At 47.1% G+C, this 22,720-nt stretch overlaps 1 protein-coding gene across 1 annotated transcript in view; it reads right to left on the reverse strand.

Annotated features, from left to right (window-relative positions):
* Window positions 1-16,116, reverse strand: part of LOC144490311 (protoporphyrinogen oxidase-like) — a gene marked incomplete at its 3' end in the record, with an annotated part of 31,505 nt that extends 15,389 nt beyond the window's left edge. Inside the window, exon 1 of the mRNA XM_078208076.1 lies at window positions 15,898-16,116. Within this exon, the coding sequence (XP_078064202.1) occupies window positions 15,898-16,116 (219 nt within the window). The remainder of the gene's footprint in view (window positions 1-15,897) is intronic.
* Between the last annotated feature and the right edge of the window lie 6,604 nt (window positions 16,117-22,720).

The raw sequence follows: 22,720 nt of genomic DNA on the forward strand, positions 1-22,720 counted from the left end.
CCCGGGAGTGAGTTACACACTGGAATCGAATCGAGGGGTTTGGGGTGGTTTATATATAGAATAACAGATACCCGGGAGTGAGTTACAGACTGCAATCTAATCGAGGGGTTCAGGGTGGTTTATATATAGAATAACAGATACCCGGGAGTGAGTTACAGACTGGAATCTAATCGAGGGGGTTCGGGGTGGTTTATATATAGAATAAGAGATACCCGGGAGTGAGTTACAGACTGGAATCTAATCGAGGGGTTCGGGGTGGTTTATATATAGAATAACAGATCCCCGGGAGTGAGTTACAGACTGGAATCTAATCGAGGGGGTTCGGGGTGGTTTATATATAGAATAACAGATACCCGGGAGTGAGTTACAGACTGGAATCTAATCGAGGGGTTCGGGGTGGTTTATATATAGAATAACAGATACCCGGGAGTGAGTTACAGACTGGAATCTAATCGAGGGGTTCAGGGTGGTTTATATAAAGAATAACAGATACCCGGGAGTGAGTTACAGACTGGAATCTAATCGAGGGGTTCGGGGTGGTTTATATATAGAATAACAGATACCCCGGGAATGAGTTACAGACTGGAATCTAATCGAGGGGGTTCGGGGTGGTTTATATATAGAATAACAGATACCCGGGAGTGAGTTCCAGACTGGAATCTAATCGAGGGGTTCAGGGTGGTTTATATATAGAATAACAGATACCCGGGAGTGGGTTACAGACTGGAATCTAATCGAGGGGTGACGGGTGGTTTATATGTAGAATAACAGATACCCGGGTGTGAGTTACAGACTGGAATTTAATCGAGGGGTTCGGGGTGGTTTATATATAGAATAACAGATACCCGGGAGTGAGTTACAGACTGGAATCTAATCGAGGGGGTTCGGGGTGGTTTATATATAGAATAACAGATACCCGGGAGCGAGTTACAGACTGGAATCTAATCGAGGGGTTCAGGGTGGTTTATATATAGAAGAACAGATACGCGGGAGTGAGTTACAGACTGGAATCTAATCGAGGGGTTCAGGGTGGTATATATGTAGAATAACAGATACCCGGGAGTGAGTTACAGACTGGAATCTAATCGAGGGGTTCAGGGTGGTTTATATATAGAATAACAGATACCCGGGAGCGAGTTACAGACTGGAATCTAATCGAGGGGTTCAGGGTGGTTTATATATAGAAGAACAGATACGCGGGAGTGAGTTACAGACTGGAATCTAATCGAGGGGTTCAGGGTGGTATATATGTAGAATAACAGATACCCGGGAGTGAGTTACAGACTGGAATCTAATCGAGGGGTTCGGGGTGGTTTATATATAGAATAACAGATACCCGGGAGTGAGTTACAGACTGGAATCTAATCGAGGGGTTCGGGGTGGTTTATATATAGAATAACAGATACCCGGGAGTGAGTTACAGACTGGAATCTAATCGAGGGGTTCGGGGTGGTTTATATAAAGAATAACAGATACCCGGGAGTGAGTCACAGACTGGAATCTAATCGAGGGGTTCAGGGTGGTTTATATATAGAATAACAGATACCCGGGAGCGAGTTACAGACTGGAATCTAATCGCGGGGTTCGGGGTGGTTTATATATGGAATAACAGATACCCGGGAGTGAGTCACAGACTGGAATCTAATCGAGGGGTTCAGGGTGGTTTATATATAGAATAACAGATACCCGGGAGCGAGTTACAGACTGGAATCTAATCGCGGGGTTCGGGGTGGTTTATATATAGAATAACAGATACCCGGGAGTGAGTTACAGACTGGAATCTAATCGAGGGGTTCAGGGTGGTTTATATATAGAATAACAGATACCCGGGAGTGAGTTACAGACTGGAATCTAATCGAGGGGGTTCGGGGTGGTTTATATATAGAATAAGAGATGCCCGGGAGTGAGTTACAGACTGGAATCTAATCGAGGGGTTCGGGGTGGTTTATATATAGAATAACAGATCCCCGGGAGTGAGTTACAGACTGGAATCTCATCGAGGGGGTTCGGGGTGGTTTATATATAGAATAACTGATACCCGGGAGTGAGTTACAGACTGGAATCTAATCGAGGGGTTCGGGGTGGTTTATATATAGAATAACAGATACCCGGGAGTGAGTTACAGACTGGAATCTAATCGAGGGGTTCAGGGTGGTTTATATAAAGAATAACAGATACCCGGGAGTGAGTCACAGACTGGAATCTAATCGAGGGGTTCAGGGTGGTTTATATATAGAATAACAGATACCCGGGAGCGAGTTACAGACTGGAATCTAATCGCGGGGTTCGGGGTGATTTATATATAGAATAACAGATACCCGGGAGTGAGTTACAGATTGGAATCTAATCGAGGGGTTCGGGGTGGTTTATATATAGAATAACAGATGCCCGGAAGTGAGTTACAGACTAGAATCGAATCGAGGGGTTCGGGGTGGTTTATATATAGAATAACAGATACCCGGGAGTGAGTTACAGACTGGAATCTAATCGAGGGGTTTAGGGTGGTTTATATATAGAATAACAGATACCCGGAGTGAGTTACAGACTGGAATCTAATCGAGGGGTTCGGGGTGGTTTATATATAGAATAACAGATACCCGGGAGTGAGTTACAGACTGGAATCTAATCGAGGGGTTCAGGGTGGTTTATATATAGAATAACAGATACCCAGGAGTGAGTTACAGACTGGAATCTAATCGAGGGGTTCAGGGTGGTTTATATATAGAATAACAGATACCCGGGAGTGAGTTACAGACTGGAATCTAATCGAGGGGTTCAGGGTGGTTTATATATAGAATAACAGATACCCGGGAGTGAGTTACAGACTGGAATCTAATCGAGGTGGTTCGGGGTGGTTTATATATAGAATAAGAGATGCCCGGGAGTGAGTTACAGACTGGAATCTAATCGAGGGGTTCGGGGTGGTTTATATATAGAATAACAGATCCCCGGGAGTGAGTTACAGACTGGAATCTAATCGAGGGTGTTCGGGGTGGTTTATATATAGAATAACTGATACCCGGGAGTGAGTTACAGACTGGAATCTAATCGAGGGGTTCGGGGTGGTTTATATATAGAATAACAGATACCCGGGAGTGAGTTACAGACTGGAATCTAATCGAGGGGTTCAGGGTGGTTTATATAAAGAATAACAGATACCCGGGAGTGAGTTACAGACTGGAATCGAATCGAGGGGTTCGGGGTGGTTTATATATAGAATAACAGATACCCCGGGAATGAGTTACAGACTGGAATCTAATCGAGGGGGTTTGGGGTGGTTTATATATAGAATAACAGATACCCGGGAGTGAGTTACAGACTGGAATCTAATCGAGGGGTTCAGGGTGGTTTATATATAGAATAACAGATACCCGGGAGTGAGTTACAGACTGGAATCTAATCGAGGGGTTCAGGGTGGTTTATATGTAGAATAACAGATACCCGGGAGTGAGTTACAGACTGGAATCTAATCGAGGGGTTCAGGGTGGTTTATATATAGAATAACAGATACCCGGGAGTGAGTTACAGACTGGAATCTAATCGAGGGGTTCAGGGTGGTTTATATGTAGAATAACAGATACCCGGGAGTGAGTTACAGACTGGAATCTAATCGAGGGGTTCAGGGTGGTTTATATATAGAATAACAGATACCCGGGAGTGAGCTACAGACTGGAATCTAATCGAGGGGTTCGGAGTGGTTTATATATAGAATAACAGATACCCGGGAGTGAGTTACAGACTGGAATCTAATCGAGGGGTTCAGGGTGGTTTATATATAGAATAACAGATACCCGGGAGTGAGTTACAGACTGGAATCTAATCGAGGGGTTCAGGGTGGTTTATATATAGAATAACAGATACCCGGGAGTGAGCTACAGACTGGAATCTAATCGAGGGGTTCGGGGTGGTTTATATAAAGAATAACAGATACCCGGGAGTGAGTCACAGACTGGAATCTAATCGAGGGGTTCAGGGTGGTTTATATATAGAATAACAGATACCCGGGAGTGAGTTACAGACTGGAATCTAATCGCGGGGTTCGGGGTGGTTTATATATGGAATAACAGATACCCGGGAGCGAGTTACAGACTGGAATCTAATCGCGGGGTTCGGGGTGGTTTATATATAGAATAACAGATACCCGGGAGTGAGTTACAGATTGGAATCTAATCGAGGGGTTTGGGGTGGTTTATATATAGAATAACAGATACCCGGGAGTGAGTTACAGACTGGAATCTAATCGCGGGGTTCGGGGTGGTTTATATATAGAATAACAGATACCCGGGAGTGAGTCACAGACTGGAATCTAATCGAGGGGTTCAGGGTGGTTTATATACAGAATAACAGATGCCCGGGAGTGAGTTACAGACTGGAATCTAATCGTGGGGTTCAGGGTGGTTTATATATAGAATAACAGATACCCGGGAGTGAGTTACAGACTGGAATCTAATCGAGGGGTTCAGGGTGGTTTATATATAGAATAACAGATACCCGGGAGCGAGTTACAGACTGGAATCTAATCGAGGGGTTCGGGATGGTTTATATATAGAATAACAGATACCCGGAGTGAGTGACAGACTGGAATCTAATCGAGGGGTTCAGGGTGGTTTATATATAGAATAACAGATACCCGGGAGCGAGTTACAGACTGGAATCTAATCGCGGGGTTCGGGATGGTTTATATATAGAATAACAGATACCCGGAGTGAGTTACAGACTGGAATCTAATCAATTGGTTCGGGGTGGTTTATATATAGAATAACAGATACCCGGAGTGAGTTACAGACTGGAATCTAATCATTTGGTTCGGGGTGGTTTATATATAGAATAACAGATACCCAGAGTGAGTTACAGACTGGAATCTAATCGAGGGGTTCGGGGTGGTTTATATATAGAATAACAGATACCCGGGAGTGAGTTACAGACTAGAATCTAATCGAGGGGTTCGGGGTGGTTTATAAATAGAATAACAGATACCCGGGAGTGAGTTACAGACTGGAATCTAATCGAGGGGTTTACGGTGGTTTATATATAGAATAACAGATACCCGGAGTGAGTTACAGACTGGAATCTAATCGAGGGGTTCGGGGTGGTTTATATATAGAATAACAGATACCCGGGAGTGAGTTACAGACTGGAATCTAATCGAGGGGTTCGGGGTGGTTTATATATAGAATAACAGATACCCGGGAGTGAGTTACAGACTGGAATCTAATCGAGGGGTTTGGGGTGGTTTATATATAGAATAACAGATACCCGGGAGTGAGTTACAGACTGGAATCTTATCGAGGGGTTCAGGGTGGTTTATATATAGAATAACAGATACCCGGGAGTGAGTTACAGACTGGAATCTAATCGAGGGGTTCAGGGTGGTTTATATATAGAATAACAGATACCCGGGAGCGAGTTACAGACTGGAATCTAATCGAGGGGTTCGGGATGGTTTATATATAGAATAACAGATACCCGGAGTGAGTTACAGACTGGAATCTAATCGAGGGGTTCAGGGTGGTTTATATATAGAATAACAGATACCCGGGAGCGAGTTACAGACTGGAATCTAATCGCGGGGTTCGGGATGGTTTATATATAGAATAACAGATACCCGGAGTGAGTTACAGACTGGAATCTAATCAATTGGTTCGGGGTGGTTTATATATAGAATAACAGATACCCGGAGTGAGTTACAGACTGGAATCTAACCATTTGGTTCGGGGTGGTTTATATATAGAATAACAGATACCCAGAGTGAGTTACAGACTGGAATCTAATCGAGGGGTTCGGGGTGGTTTATATATAGAATAACAGATACCCGGGAGTGAGTTACAGACTAGAATCTAATCGAGGGGTTCGGGGTGGTTTATATATAGAATAACAGATACCCGGGAGTGAGTTACAGACTGGAATCTAATCGAGGGGTTTAGGGTGGTTTATATATAGAATAACAGATACCCGGAGTGAGTTACAGACTGGAATCTAATCGAGGGGTTCGGGGTGGTTTATATATAGAATAAGAGATACCCGGGAGTGAGTTACAGACTGGAATCTAATCGAGGGGTTCGGGGTGGTTTATATAAAGAATAACAGATCCCCGGGAGTGAGTTACAGACTGGAATCTAATCGAGGGGGTTCGGGGTGGTTTATATATAGAATAACAGATACCCGGGAGTGAGTTACAGACTGGAATCTAATCGAGGGGTTCGGGGTGGTTTATATATAGAATAACAGATACCCGGGAGTGAGTTACAGACTGGAATCTAATCGAGGGGTTCAGGGTGGTTTATATAAAGAATAACAGATACCCGGGAGTGAGTTACAGACTGGAATCTAATCGAGGGGTTCGGGGTGGTTTATATATAGAATAACAGATACCCGGGAGTGAGTTACAGACTGGAATCTTATCGAGGGGTTCAGGGTGGTTTATATATAGAATAACAGATACCCGGGAGTGAGCTACAGACTGGAATCTAATCGAGTGGTTCGGGGTGGTTTAAATAAAGAATAACAGATACCCGGGAGTGAGTCACAGACTGGAATCTAATCGAGGGGTTCAGGGTGGCTTATATATAGAATAACAGATACCCGGGAGCGAGTTACAGACTGGAATCTAATCGCGGGGTTCGGGGTGGTTTATATATGGAATAACAGATACCCGGGAGTGAGTCACAGACTGGAATCTAATCGAGGGGTTCAGGGTGCTTTATATATAGAATAACAGATACCCGGGAGCGAGTTACAGACTGGAATCTAATCGCGGGGTTCGGGGTGGTTTATATATAGAATAACAGATACCCGGGAGTGAGTTACAGATTGGAATCTAATCGAGGGGTTTGGGGTGGTTTATATATAGAATAACAGATACCCGGGAGTGAGTTACAGACTGGAATCTAATCGCGGGGTTCGGGGTGGTTTATATATAGAATAACAGATACCCGGGAGTGAGTCACAGACTGGAATTTAATCGAGGGGTTCAGGGTGGTTTATATATAGAAGAACAGATACCCGGGAGTGAGTTACAGACTGGAATCTAATCGAGGGGTTCGGGGTGGTTTATATATAGAATAACAGATACCCGGGAGTGAGTTACAGACTGGAATCTAATCGAGGGGTTTGGGGTGGTTTATATATAGAATAACAGATACCCGGGAGTGAGTTACAGACTGGAATCTAATCGTGGGGTTCAGGGTGGTTTATATATAGAATAACAGATACCCGGGAGTGAGTTACAGACTGGAATCTAATCGAGGGGTTCAGGGTGGTTTATATAGAATAACAGATACCCGGGAGCGAGTTACAGACTGGAATCTAATCGAGGGGTTCGGGATGGTTTATATATAGAATAACAGATACCCGGAGTGAGTTACAGACTGGAATCTCATCGAGGGGTTCAGGGTGGTTTATATATAGAATAACAGATACCCGGGAGCGAGTTACAGACTGGAATCTAATCGCGGGGTTCGGGGTGGTTTATATATAGAATAACAGATACCCGGGAGTGAGTTACAGACTGGAATCTAATCATTTGGTTCGGGGTGGTTTATATATAGAATAACAGATCCCCGGAGTGAGTTACAGACTGGAATCTAATCAATTGGTTCGGGGTGGTTTATATATAGAATAACAGATACCCGGAGTGAGTTACAGACTGGAATCTAATCATTTGGTTCGGGGTGGTTTATATATAGAATAACAGATACCCAGAGTGAGTTACAGACTGGAATCTAATCGAGGGGTTCGGGGTGGTTTATAGAGAGAATAACAGATACCCGGGAGTGAGTTACAGACTAGAATCGAATCGAGGGGTTCGGGGTGGTTTATATATAGAATAACAGATACCCGGGAGTGAGTTACAGACTGGAATCTAATCGAGGGGTTTAGGGTGGTTTATATATAGAATAACAGATACCCGGAGTGAGTTACAGACTGGAATCTAATCGAGGGGTTCGGGGTGGTTTATATATAGAATAAGAGATACCCGGGAGTGAGTTACAGACTGGAATCTAATCGAGGGGTTCGGGGTGGTTTATATATAGAATAACAGATCCCCGGGAGTGAGTTACAGACTGGAATCTAATCGAGGGGGTTCGGGGTGGTTTATATATAGAATAACAGATACCCAGGAGTGAGTTACAGACTGGAATCTAATCGAGGGGTTCGGGGTGGTTTATATATAGAATAACAGATACCCGGGAGTGAGTTACAGACTGGAATCTAATCGAGGGGTTCAGGGTGGTTTATATAAAGAATAACAGATACCCGGGAGTGAGTTACAGACTGGAATCTAATCGAGGGGTTCGGGGTGGTTTATATATAGAATAACAGATACCCGGGAGTGAGTTACAGACTGGAATCTTATCGAGGGGTTCAGGGTGGTTTATATATAGAATAACAGATACCCGGGAGTGAGCTACAGACTGGAATCTAATCGAGTGGTTCGGGGTGGTTTATATAAAGAATAACAGATACCCGGGAGTGAGTCACAGACTGGAATCTAATCGAGGGGTTCAGGGTGGTTTATATATAGAATAACAGATACCCGAGAGCGAGTTACAGACTGGAATCTAATCGCGGGGTTCGGGGTGGTTTATATATGGAATAACAGATACCCGGGAGTGAGTCACAGACTGGAATCTAATCGAGGGGTTTGGGGTGGTTTATATATAGAATAACAGATACCCGGGAGCGAGTTACAGACTGGAATCTAATCGCGGGGTTCGGGGTGGTTTATATATAGAATAACAGATACCCGGGAGTGAGTTACAGATTGGAATCTAATCGAGGGGTTTGGGGTGGTTTATATATAGAATAACAGATACCCGGGAGTGAGTTACAGACTGGAATCTAATCGCGGGGTTCGGGGTGGTTTATATATAGAATAACAGATACCCGGGAGTGAGTCACAGACTGGAATCTAATCGAGGGGTTCAGGGTGGTTTATATATAGAAGAACAGATACCCGGGAGTGAGTGACAGACTGGAATCTAATCGAGGGGTTCGGGGTGGTTTATATATAGAATAACAGATACCCGGGAGTGAGTTACAGACTGGAATCTAATCGAGGGGTTTGGGTTGGTTTATATATAGAATAACAGATACCCGGGAGTGAGTTACAGACTGGAATCTAATCGTGGGGTTCAGGGTGGTTTATATATAGAATAACAGATACCCGGGAGTGAGTTACAGACTGGAATCTAATCGAGGGGTTCAGCGTGGTTTATATAGAATAACAGATACCCGGGAGCGAGTTACAGACTGGAATCTAATCGAGGGGTTCGGGGTGGTTTATATATAGAATAACAGATACCCGGGAGTGAGTTACAGACTGGAATCTAATCGAGGGGTTCGGGTGGTTTATATATAGAATAACAGATACCCGGAGTGAGTTACAGACTGGAATCTAATCGAGGGGTTCAGGGTGGTTTATATATAGAATAACAGATACCCGGGAGCGAGTTACAGACTGGAATCTAATCGCGGGGTTCGGGATGGTTTATATATAGAATAACAGATACCCGGAGTGAGTTACAGACTGGAATCTAATCAATTGGTTCGGGGTGGTTTATATATAGAATAACAGATACCCGGAGTGAGTTACAGACTGGAATCTAATCGAGGGGTTTAGGGTGGTTTATATATAGAATAACAGATACCCGGAGTGAGTTACAGACTGGAATCTAATCGAGGGGTTCGGGGTGGTTTATATATAGAATAACAGATACCCGGGAGTGAGTTACAGACTGGAATCTAATCGAGGGGTTCAGGGTGGTTTATATATAGAATAACAGATACCCAGGAGTGAGTTACAGACTGGAATCTAATCGAGGGGTTCAGGGTGGTTTATATATAGAATAACAGATACCCGGGATGAGTAACAGACTGGAATCTAATCGAGGGGTTCAGGGTGGTTTATATATAGAATAACAGATACCCGGGAGTGAGTTACAGACTGGAATCTAATCGAGGGGGTTCGGGGTGGTTTATATATAGAATAAGAGATGCCCGGGAGTGAGTTACAGACTGGAATCTAATTGAGGGGTTCGGGGTGGTTTATATATAGAATAACAGATCCCCGGGAGTGAGTTACAGACTGGAATGTAATCGAGGGGGTTCGGGGTGGTTTATATATAGAATAACTGATACCCGGGAGTGAGTTACAGACTGGAATCTAATCGAGGGGTTCGGGGTGGTTTATATATAGAATAACAGATACCCGGGAGTGAGTTACAGACTGGAATCTAATCGAGGGGTTCAGGGTGGTTTATATAAAGAATAACAGATACCCGGGAGTGAGTTACAGACTGGAATCTAATCGAGGGGTTCGGGGTGGTTTATATATAGAATAACAGATACCCCGGGAATGAGTTACAGACTGGAATCTAATCGAGGGGGTTCGGGGTGGTTTATATATAGAATAACAGATACCCGGGAGTGAGTTACAGACTGGAATCTAATCGAGGGGTTCAGGGTGGTTTATATATAGAATAACAGATACCCGGGAGTGAGTTACAGACTGGAATCTAATCGAGGGGTTCAGGGTGGTTTATATGTAGAATAACAGATACCCGGGAGTGAGTTACAGACTGGAATCTAATCGAGGGGTTCAGGGTGGTTTATATATAGAATAACAGATACCCGGGAGTGAGTTACAGACTGGAATCTAATCGAGGGGTTCGGGGTGGTTTATATATAGAATAACAGATACCCGGGAGTGAGTTACAGACTGGAATCTAATCGAGGGGTTCAGGGTGGTTTATATATAGAATAACAGATACCCGGGAGTGAGTTACAGACTGGAATCTAATCGAGGGGTTCAGGGTGGTTTATATATAGAATAACAGATACCCGGGAGTGAGCTACAGACTGGAATCTAATCGAGGGGTTCGGGGTGGTTTATATAAAGAATAACAGATACCCGGGAGTGAGTCACAGACTGGAATCTAATCGAGGGGTTCAGGGTGGTTTATATATAGAATAACAGATACCCGGGAGCGAGTTACAGACTGGAATCTAATCGCGGGGTTCGGGGTGGTTTATATATGGAATAACAGATACCCGGGAGTGAGTCACAGACTGGAATCTAATCGAGGGGTTCAGGGTGGTTTATATAAAGAATAACAGATACCCGGGAGTGAGTTACAGACTGGAATCTAATCGAGGGGTTCGGGGTGGTTTATATATAGAATAACAGATACCCCGGGAATGAGTTACAGACTGGAATCTAATCGAGGGGGTTCGGGGTGGTTTATATATAGAATAACAGATACCCGGGAGTGAGTTACAGACTGGAATCTAATCGAGGGGTTCAGGGTGGTTTATATATAGAATAACAGATACCCGGGAGTGAGTTACAGACTGGAATCTAATCGAGGGGTTCAGGGTGGTTTATATGTAGAATAACAGATACCCGGGAGTGAGTTACAGACTGGAATCTAATCGAGGGGTTCAGGGTGGTTTATATATAGAATAACAGATACCCGGGAGTGAGTTACAGACTGGAATCTAATCGAGGGGTTCAGGGTGGTTTATATATAGAATAACAGATACCCGGGAGTGAGTTACAGACTGGAATCTAATCGAGGGGTTCAGGGTGGTTTATATATAGAATAACAGATACCCGGGAGTGAGTTACAGACTGGAATCTAATCGAGGGGTTCAGGGTGGTTTATATATAGAATAACAGATACCCGGGAGTGAGCTACAGACTGGAATCTAATCGAGGGGTTCGGGGTGGTTTATATAAAGAATAACAGATACCCGGGAGTGAGTCACAGACTGGAATCTAATCGAGGGGTTCAGGGTGGTTTATATATAGAATAACAGATACCCGGGAGCGAGTTACAGACTGGAATCTAATCGAGGGGTTCGGGGTGGTTTATATATGGAATAACAGATATCCGGGAGTGAGTCACAGACTGGAATCTAATCGCGGGGTTCGGGGTGGTTTATATAAAGAATAACAGATACCCGGGAGTGAGTTACAGATTGGAATCTAATCGAGGGGTTTGGGGTGGTTTATATATAGAATAACAGATACCCGGGAGTGAGTTACAGACTGGAATCTATTCGCGGGGTTCGGGGTGGTTTATATATAGAATAACAGATACCCGGGAGTGAGTCACAGACTGGAATCTAATCGAGGGGTTCAGGGTGGTTTATATATAGAATAACAGATACCCGGGAGTGAGTTACAGACTGGAATCTAATCGAGGGGTTCGGGGTGGTTTATATATAGAATAACAGATACCCGGGAGTGAGTTACAGACTGGAATCTGATCGAGGGGTTTGGGGTGGTTTATATATAGAATAACAGCTACCCGGGAGTGAGTTACAGACTGGAATCTAATCGTGGGGTTCAGGGTGGTTTATATATAGAATAACAGATACCCGGGAGTGAGTTACAGACTGGAATCTAATCGAGGGGTTCAGGGTGGTTTATATAGAATAACAGATACCCGGGAGCGAGTTACAGACTGGAATCTAATCGAGGGGTTCGGGATGGTTTATATATAGAATAACAGATACCCGGAGTGAGTTACAGACTGGAATCTAATCGAGGGGTTCAGGGTGGTTTATATATAGAATAACAGATACCCGGGAGCGAGTTACAGACTGGAATCTAATCGCGGGGTTCGGGATGGTTTATATATAGAATAACAGATACCCGGAGTGAGTTACAGACTGGAATCTAATCAATTGGTTCGGGGTGGTTTATATATAGAATAACAGATACCCGGAGTGAGTTACAGACTGGAATCTAATCAATTGGTTCGGGGTGATTTATATATAGAATAACAGATACCCAGAGTGAGTTACAGACTGGAATCTAATCGAGGGGTTCGGGGTGGTTTATATATAGAATAACAGATGCCCGGGAGTGAGTTACAGACTAGAATCTAATCGAGGGGTTCGGGGTGGTTTATATATAGAATAACAGATACCCGGGAGTGAGTTACAGACTGGAATCTAATCGAGGGGTTTAGGGTGGTTTATATATAGAATAACAGATACCCGGAGTGAGTTACAGACTGGAATCTAATCGAGGGGTTCGGGGTGGTTTATATATAGAATAACAGATACCCGGGAGTGAGTTACAGACTGGAATCTAATCGAGGGGTTCAGGGTGGTTTATATATAGAATAACAGATACCCAGGAGTGAGTTACAGACTGGAATCTAATCGAGGGGTTCAGGGTGGTTTATATATAGAATAACAGATACCCGGGAGTGAGTTACAGACTGGAATCTAATCGAGGGGTTCAGGGTGGTTTATATATAGAATAACAGATACCCGGGAGTGAGTTACAGACTGGAATCTAATCGAGGGGGTTCGGGGTGGTTTATATATAGAATAAGAGATGCCCGGGAGTGAGTTACAGACTGGAATCTAATCGAGGGGTTCGGGGTGGTTTATATATAGAATAACAGATCCCCGGGAGTGAGTTACAGACTGGAATCTAATCGAGGGGGTTCGGGGTGGTTTATATATAGAATAACTGATACCCGGGAGTGAGTTACAGACTGGAATCTAATCGAGGGGTTCGGGGTGGTTTATATATAGAATAACAGATACCCGGGAGTGAGTTACAGACTGGAATCTAATCGAGGGGTTCAGGGTGGTTTATATAAAGAATAACAGATACCCGGGAGTGAGTTACAGACTGGAATCTAATCGAGGGGTTCGGGGTGGTTTATATATAGAATAACAGATACCCCGGGAATGAGTTACAGACTGGAATCTAATCGAGGGGGTTCGGGGTGGTTTATATATAGAATAACAGATACCCGGGAGTGAGTTACAGACTGGAATCTAATCGAGGGGTTCAGGGTGGTTTATATATAGAATAACAGATACCCGGGAGTGAGTTACAGACTGGAATCTAATCGAGGGGTTCAGGGTGGTTTATATGTAGAATAACAGATACCCGGGAGTGAGTTACAGACTGGAATCTAATCGAGGGGTTCAGGGTGGTTTATATATAGAATAACAGATACCCGGGAGTGAGCTACAGACTGGAATCTAATCGAGGGGTTCGGGGTGGTTTATATATAGAATAACAGATACCCGGGAGTGAGTTACAGACTGGAATCTAATCGAGGGGTTCAGGGTGGTTTATATATAGAATAACAGATACCCGGGAGTGAGTTACAGACTGGAATCTAATCGAGGGGTTCAGGGTGGTTTATATATAGAATAACAGATACCCGGGAGTGAGCTACAGACTGGAATCTAATCGAGGGGTTCGGGGTGGTTTATATAAAGAATAACAGATACCCGGGAGTGAGTCACAGACTGGAATCTAATCGAGGGGTTCAGGGTGGTTTATATATAGAATAACAGATACCCGGGAGCGAGTTACAGACTGGAATCTAATCGCGGGGTTCGGGGTGGTTTATATATGGAATAACAGATACCCGGGAGTGAGTCACAGACTGGAATCTAATCGAGGGGTTCAGGGTGGTTTATATATAGAATAACAGATACCCGGGAGCGAGTTACAGACTGGAATCTAATCGCGGGGTTCGGGGTGGTTTATATATAGAATAACAGATACCCGGGAGTGAGTTACAGATTGGAATCTAATCGAGGGGTTTGGGGTGGTTTATATATAGAATAACAGATACCCGGGAGTGAGTTACAGACTGGAATCTAATCGCGGGGTTCGGGGTGGTTTATATATAGAATAACAGATACCCGGGAGTGAGTCACAGACTGGAATCTAATCGAGGGGTTCAGGGTGGTTTATATACAGAATAACAGATACCCGGGAGTGAGTTACAGACTGGAATCTAATCGAGGGGTTCAGGGTGGTTTACATATAGAATAACAGATACCCGGGAGTGAGTTACAGACTGGAATCTAATCGAGGGGTTTGGGGTCGTTTATATATAGAATAACAGATACCCGGGAGTGAGTTACAGACTGGAATCTAATCGAGGGGTTCAGGGTGGTTTATATATAGAAAAGCAGATACCCGGGAGCGAGTTACAGACTGGAATCTAATCGAGGGGTTCGGGATGGTTTATATATAGAATAACGGATACCCGGAGTGAGTTACAGACTGGAATCTAATCGAGGGGTTCAGGGTGGTTTATATATAGAATAACAGATACCCGGGAGCGAGTTACAGACTGGAATCTAATCGAGGGGTTCTGGGTGGTTTATATATAGAATAACAGATATCCGGGAGTGAGTTACAGACTGGAATCTAATCGAGGGGTTCGGGGTGGTTTATATATAGAATAACAGATACCCGGGAGTGAGTTACAGACTGGAATCTAATCAAGGGGTTCAGGGTAGTTTATATAAAAAATAACAGATACCCGGGAGTGAGTTACAGGCTGGAATCTAATCGAGGGGCTTAGGGTGGTTTATATAAAGAATAACAGATACCTGGGAGTGAGTTACAGACTGGAATCTAATCGCGGGGTTCGGGATGGTTTATATATAGAATAACAGATACCCGGAGTGAGTTACAGACTGGAATCTAATCAATTGGTTCGGGGTGGTTTATATATAGAATAACAGATACCCAGAGTGAGTTACAGACTGGAATCTAATCGAGGGGTTCGGGGTGGTTTATATATAGAATAACAGATACCCGGGAGTGAGTTACAGACTAGAATCTAATCGAGGGGTTCGGGGTGGTTTATATATAGAATAACAGATACCCGGGAGTGAGTTACAGACTGGAATCTAATCGAGGGGTTTAGGGTGGTTTATATATAGAATAACAGATACCCGGAGTGAGTTACAGACTGGAATCTAATCGAGGGGTTCGGGGTGGTTTATATATAGAATAACAGATACCCGGGAGTGAGTTACAGACTGGAATCTAATCGAGGGGTTTGGGATGGTTTATATTTATGAACGGTTCTCCTATTTTGTTTAACCCCTGACCTTCCAGGCTCTGTCAGCTGTCTGCTGGAGTCTGTGGACTGGTGCATTCAGGTGAATCTCCACTCCCCGTCTCAGTAATTCCTGCTGCATCGCTTCTGGAAGTGTTTGCATTCCTTTCTTCAGGGACCACTGTGCCCAACCCTCTCGCTTGGCTCGGCTAATTAACTGGGAGGTGAAGCGCAGATCCTTGCCAGCTGTAGAGTGACAGAAGGTGGACATGTACCTTGAGGTGAACGTTACGGCTCACCAGTTCTTCAAAGAGAGAGAACAAAAGAGAGAAAGAACAAAGGCAGAGAGAGTGAACGAGAGAATAAAAGAGAGAACAAGCGAGAGAACAAAAGGGAGAGAGAGAGAACGAGTGAGCGAAAACGAGAGAGCGAGCGACCGAGCACGAAAGAGAGAGCGAGCGAAAACGTGAGAGAGAGAGAGCGAAAACGAGAGAGAGAGAGGGAGCGGAAACGAGAGAGAGTGAGCGAAAACGAGAGAGAGAGAGAGCGAGCGAAAACGAGAGAGAGAGCGAGCAAAAACGAGAGAGAGAGCGAAAACGAGAGAGCGAGCGAAAACGAGAGAGAGAGAGAGAGTAAGCGAAAACAAGAGGGAGAGAGCGAGCGAAAACGAGAGAGAGAGCGAAAACGAGAGAGCGAGCGAAAACGAGAGAGAGAGAGCGAACGAAAACGAGAGAGAGAGAGCGAGCGAAAACAAGAGAGAAAGTGAGCGAAAACGAGAGAGAGTGAGCGAAAACGAGAGAGAGCGCGCGAAAACCAAAGCGAGAGCGAAAACGAGAGAGCGAGCAAGCAAAAAAAGAGAGTGAAAACGAGAGAGAGCGAAAACGAGGGAGAGAGAGCGAGCAAAAATGGAGAGAGCAAAAACGAGACAGCGAGCGAAAATGATAGAGAGCGAAAACGAGAGAGAGGGAGTGAGTGAAAACGACAGAGAGCGAAAATGAGAGAGCGAGCGAGCGAAAACGAGAGAGAGAGCGAGCGAGCGAAAACGAGAGAGAGCAAAAACAAGAGAGAGCGAAAACGAGAGAGAGCGAAAACGGGAGAGAGCGAGCGAGCGAAAACGAAAGAAAGAGCGAAAACCAAAGAGAGAGCGAACGAAAACGAGAGAGAGCGAAATCGAGAGCGCGTGAAAATGAGAGAGAGCGAGCGATAATGAGAGAGCGAGCGAGCGAAAACGAGGGAGAGAAAACGAGAGCGAGCAAGCGAAAACGAGAGAGCGAGCGAAAATGAGAGAGAGAGCGAAAATGAGAGAGAGAGCGAAAACGAGAGAGAGCGAGAGCGAAAACGAGAGAGAGCAAAAACGAGAGAGCGAAAACGAGAGAGAGCGAGCGAAAACGAGAGAGCGAAAACGAGAGAGAGAGAGAAAACGAGAGAAAGCGAAAACGAGAGAGAGCGAGCGAGCGAAAACGAGAGAGCGAAAACAAGAGAGAGAGAGAGAAAATGAGAGAAAGCGAAAACGAGAGAGAGCGAGAGCGAAAACGAGAGAGAGTGAGCGAGCGAAAGCGAGAGAGTGAGGGAGCGAAAACGAGAGAGAGCGAGCGAAAACGAGAGAGAGCGAGCGAAAATGAGAGAGCGAGCGAAAACGAGAGAGAGCGAGCGAAAACGAGAGAGAGAGCAAGCAAAAACGAGAGAGAGAAAACGAGAGAGTGAGCGAGCGAAAGCGAGAGAGTGAGCGAGCGAAAGCGAGAGAGTGAGCGAGCGAAAGCGAGCGAGAGAAAACGAGAGAGCGAGCGAAAACGAGAGAGAGCGAGTGAAAACGAGAGAGAGAGCGAAAACGAGAGAGAGTGAGCGAAAACGAGAGAGCGAGCGAAAACGAGAGAGAGCAAGCAAAAACGAGAGAGAGAGAGAAAACGAGAGAAAGCGAGTGAGCGAAAACGAGAGAGGGAGCGAAAACGAGAGAGGGAGCGAAAACGAGAGAGGGAGCGAAAACGAGAGAGAGAGGGAGCGGAAACGAGAGAGAGAGAGTGAGCGAAAACGAGAGAGAGAGAGAGAGCGAGCGAAAACGAGAGAGAGAGCGAAAACGAGAGATGGCGAAAACGTGAGAGAGAGCGAAAACGAGAGAGCGAGCGAAAACAAGAGAGAGCGAGCGAAAACGAGAGAGAGAGAGCGAGCGAAAACAAGAGAGAGAGCGAAAACGAGAGAGCGAGCGAAAACGAGAGAGCGAGCGAAAACGGAGAGAGAGAGCGAGCGAAAACGAGAGAGAGAGAGCGAGCGAAAACAAGAGAGAGAAAGTGAGCGAAAACGAGAGAGTGAGCGAAAACGAGAGAGCGCGCGAAAACCAAAGCGAGAGCGAAAACGAGAGAGCGAGCAAGCAAAAAAAGAGTGAAAACGAGAGAGCGAAAACGAGAGAGAGCGAAAACGAGGGAGAGAGAGCGAGCAAAAATGGAGAGAGCAAAAACGAGAGAGCGAGCGAAAATGATAGAGAGCGAAAACGAGAGCGAGAGAGCAAAAACGAGAGAGAGAGGGAGTGAGTGAAAACGACAGAGAGCGAAAACGAGAGAGCGAGCGAGCGAAAACGAGAGAGAGAGCGAGTGAAAACGAGAGAGAGCGAAAACAAGAGAGAGCGAAAACGAGAGAGAGCGAAAACGGGAGAGAGCGAAAACGAGAGAGAGCGAAAACGAGAGAGAGCGGAAACGGGAGAGAGCGAGCGAAAACGAAAGAAAGAGCGAAAACCAAAAAGAGAGCGAGCGAAAACGAGAGAGAGCGAAATCGAGAGCGCGTGAAAATGAGAGAGAGCGAGCGATAATGAGAGAGCGAGCGAGCGAAAACGAGGGAGAGAAAACGAGAGCGAGCAAGCGAAAACGAGAGAGCGAGCGAAAATGAGAGAGAGCGAAAACGAGAGAGAGTGAAAACGAGAGAGAGCGAAAGCGAAAACGAGAGAGAGCGAAAACGAGAGAGCGAAAACGAGAGAGAGCGAGCGAGCGAAAACGAGAGAGAGCGAGCGAGCGAAAACGAGAGAGCGAAAACGAGAGAGAGAGAGAAAACGAGAGAAAGCGAAAACGAGAGAGAGCGAGAGCGAAAACGAGAGAGAGTGAGCGAGCGAAAGCGAGAGAGTGAGGGAGCGAAAACGAGAGAGAGCGAGCGAAAATGAGAGAGCGAGCGAAAACGAGAGAGAGCGAGCGAAAATGAGAGAGAGAGCAAGCAAAAACGAGAGAGAGAAAACGAGAGAGTGAGCGAGCGAAAGCGAGAGAGTGAGCGAGCGAAAGCGAGCGAGAGCGAGCGTAAACGAGAGAGCGAGCGAAAACGAGAGAGCGAGCGAAAACGAGAGAGAGCGAGGGAAAACGAGAGAGAGAGAGAAAACGAGAGAGAGTGAGCGAAAACGAGAGAGCGAGCGAAAACGAGAGAGAGCAAGCAAAAACGAGAGAGAGAGAGAAAACGAGAGAGAGCGAGTGAGCGAAAACGAGAGAGGGAGCGAAAACGAGAGAGGGAGCGAAAACGAGAGAGGGAGCGAAAACGAGAGAGAGAGAGGGAGCGGAAACGAGAGAGAGTGAGCGAAAACGAGAGAGAGAGAGAGCGAGCGAAAACGAGAGAGAGAGAGAGCGAGTGAAAACGAGAGAGAGAGCGAAAACGAGAGAGCGAGCGAAAACAAGAGAGAGAGAGAGCGAAAACGAGAGAGCGAGCGAAAACAAGAGAGAGAGCGAGCGAAAACGAGAGAGAGAGCGAAAACGAGAGAGCGAGCGAAAACGAGAGAGAGAGCGAAAACGAGAGAGCGAGCGAAAACGAGAGAGAGAGAGCGAGCGAAAACGAGAGAGAGAGAGCGAGCGAAAACAAGAGAGAGAAAGTGAGCGAAAACGAGAGAGAGTGAGCGAAAACGAGAGAGAGCGCGCGAAAACCAAAGCGAGAGCGAAAACGAGAGAGCGAGCAAGCAAAAAAAGAGAGTGAAAACGAGAGAGCGAAAACGTGAGCGAGCGAAAACAAGAGAGAGCGAGCGAAAACGAGAGAGAGAGAGAGAGCGAGCGAAAACGAGAGAGAGAGCGAAAACAAGAGAGCGAGCGAAAACGGGAGAGAGAGAGCGAGCGAAAACGAGAGAGAGCGAGCGAAAACAAGAGAGAGAAAGTGAGCGAAAACGAGAGAGAGTGAGCGAAAACGAGAGAGAGCGCGCGAAAACCAAAGCGAGAGCGAAAACGAGAGAGCGAGCAAGCAAAAAAAGAGAGTGAAAACGAGAGAGCGAAAACGAGAGAGCGAAAACGAGGGAGAGAGAGCGAGCAAAAATGGAGAGAGCAAAAACAAGAGAGCGAGCGAAAATGATAGAGAGCGAAAACGAGAGAGAGAGCAAAAACGAGAGAGAGAGGGAGTGAGTGAAAACGACAGAGAGCGAAAACGAGAGAGCGAGCGAAAACGAGAGAGAGAGCGAGCGAGCGAAAACGAGAGAGAGCGAAAACAAGAGAGAGCGAAAACGGGAGAGAGCGAGCGAGCGAAAACGAAAGAAAGCGAAAACCAAAGAGAGAGCGAGCGAAAACGAGAGAGAGCGAAATCGAGAGCGCGTGAAAATGAGAGAGAGCGAGCGATAATGAGAGAGAGCGAGCGAGCGAAAACGAGGGAGAGAAAACGAGAGCGAGCAAGCGAAAACGAGAGAGCGAGCGAAAATGAGAGAGAGAGCGAAAACGAGAGAGTGAAAACGAGAGAGAGCGAGAGCGAAAACGAGAGCGAAAACGAGAGAGAGCGAGCGAAAACGAGAGAGCGAGCGAAAACGAGAGAGAGTGAGCGAAAACGAGAGAGCGAGCGAAAACGAGAGAGAGCAAGCAAAAACGAGAGAGAGAGAGAAAACGAGAGAGAGCGAGTGAGCGAAAACGAGAGAGGGAGCGAAAACGAGAGAGGGAGCGAAAACGAGAGAGGGAGCGAAAACGAGAGAGGGAGCGAAAACGAGAGAGAGAGAGGGAGCGGAAACGAGAGAGAGAGAGTGAGCGAAAACGAGAGAGAGAGAGAGAGCGAGCGAAAACGAGAGAGAGAGAGAGCGAGCGAAAACGAGAGAGAGAGAGAAAACGAGAGAGTGAGCGAAAACGAGAGAGCGAGCGAAAACGAGAGAGAGCAAGCAAAAACGAGAGAGAGAGAGAAAACGAGAGAGAGCGAGTGAGCGAAAACGAGAGAGGGAGCGAAAACGAGAGAGGGAGCGAAAACGAGAGAGGGAGCGAAAACGAGAGAGGGAGCGAAAACGAGAGAGGGAGCGAAAACGAGAGAGGGCGAGCGAAAATGAGTGAGAGCGAAAACGAGAGCGAGGGAGTGAAAACGAGAGAGAGCGAGCGAAAACGAGAGAGAGAGCAAAAAAACGATAGGTCGAAAACGAGAGAGAGTGAAAACGAGAGTGAAAACGAGAGATCGAAAACAAGAGAGAGAGAGTGAAAACGAGAGATTGAAAACGAGAGATCGAAAACAAGAGAGAGAGAGTGAAAACGAGAGATTGAAAACGAGAGAGAGTGAAAACGAGAGAGAGCGAAAACGAGAGAGCGAAAACGAGAGAGAGTGAAAACGAGAGATCGAAAACGAGAGATCGAAAACAAGAGAGAGAGAGTGAAAACGAGAGATTGAAAACGAGAGAGAGTGAAAACGAGAGAGAGCGAAAACGAGAGAGAGAGAGCGAAAACGAGAGAGCGAAAACGAGAGAGAGCGAAAACGAGAGAGCGAAAACGAGAGAGCGAAAACGAGAGAGCGAAAACGAGAGAGAGAGAAATCGAGAGAGAGAGAAATCGAGAGAGAGCGAGCGAGCGAAAGGGAGAGAGAGTGAGCAAGCGGAAGAGGGAGGGTGGGCGCAAGAGGGAGGGCGTGGGGAAGAGGGGGAGCGGCCGGAAGAGGGAGAGCGAGCGAAGAGGGAGGAGGGGAGAAGGAAGGGGGAGGGGAAAGCTGGGGGGAAAGGGGGAAGGAGGGGGGAAAGGGGGAAGGAGGGGGGAAGGAAGGGGGAAGGAGCGGGGAAGGAGGGGGAGGGGGAAGGAGGGGGAGGGGGAAGGAGGGGGAGGGGGTAAGGAGTGGGGGGAAAGGCATGAGTGGGAGATCGGGGCAAGGAGGGGGGACGGGGAAAGAGGGGAGGGGGAAGGAGTGGGAAATGAGGGTGGGGGGGAGGAAGGAGCGGGAAGGGTGGGAAGGAGGGGGAGGGGGACGGAGGTAGGGAAAGGGTGTGGGCAGTGAGGAGGGGAGGTGGAGAGGGGGGAGGTGGGGAAGGGGGACGGGGGAGGACGGGAGTGGGGAGATAGGACGGGGGAGATGGACAGGGGGAAGGGGAGATGGAGGGGAGGATGGACAGGGGGGAGGAGGGACGGGGAGGGGGGTGAGGGGGGAAGGGGACAGGTGGGGAGATGGGACGGGGGGAGGGGGGATAGGTTGGAGGGAGTGCAGGGGGGTGGGGAGATGGGGGAGGGGGGGACGGGGAGGGGGATGGGGGGAGGGGAACAGGGGGAGGGGGACAGAGTGGAGGGAGACAGGGGGCGCAGAGGGGGACGGAGACAGGGGGCGGAGGGGGACAGGGGGGTGAAGGGGGACGGGGGGGTGGAGGGGGACGTGGGGGTGGAGGGGGACGGGGGGGCGGAGGGGGACGGAGGGGGACAGGGGTGCGGAGAGGGGGACGGGGGGGCGGAGGGGGGACAGGGGAGGTAGAGGGGGACGGGGGGGTGAAGGGGGACGGGGGGGCGGAGGGGGACGGAGGGGGGACAGGGGGTGCGGAGGGGGACGGGGGGGGCGGAGGTGGACAGGGGGGGCGGAGGTGGACAGGGGGCGGATGGGGACAGGGGGGCGGAGGGGGACGGGGGGGCGGAGGGGGGACAGGGGGGCGGAGGTGGACGTGGGGGGGGGGGCGGAGGGGGACGGGAGGGGCGGGAGGGGGAACGGGGGGC

This window comes from Mustelus asterias, unplaced genomic scaffold (assembly GCF_964213995.1).
Source record: "Mustelus asterias unplaced genomic scaffold, sMusAst1.hap1.1 HAP1_SCAFFOLD_3137, whole genome shotgun sequence".
Classification (NCBI taxonomy): Eukaryota; Metazoa; Chordata; class Chondrichthyes; order Carcharhiniformes; family Triakidae; genus Mustelus; species Mustelus asterias.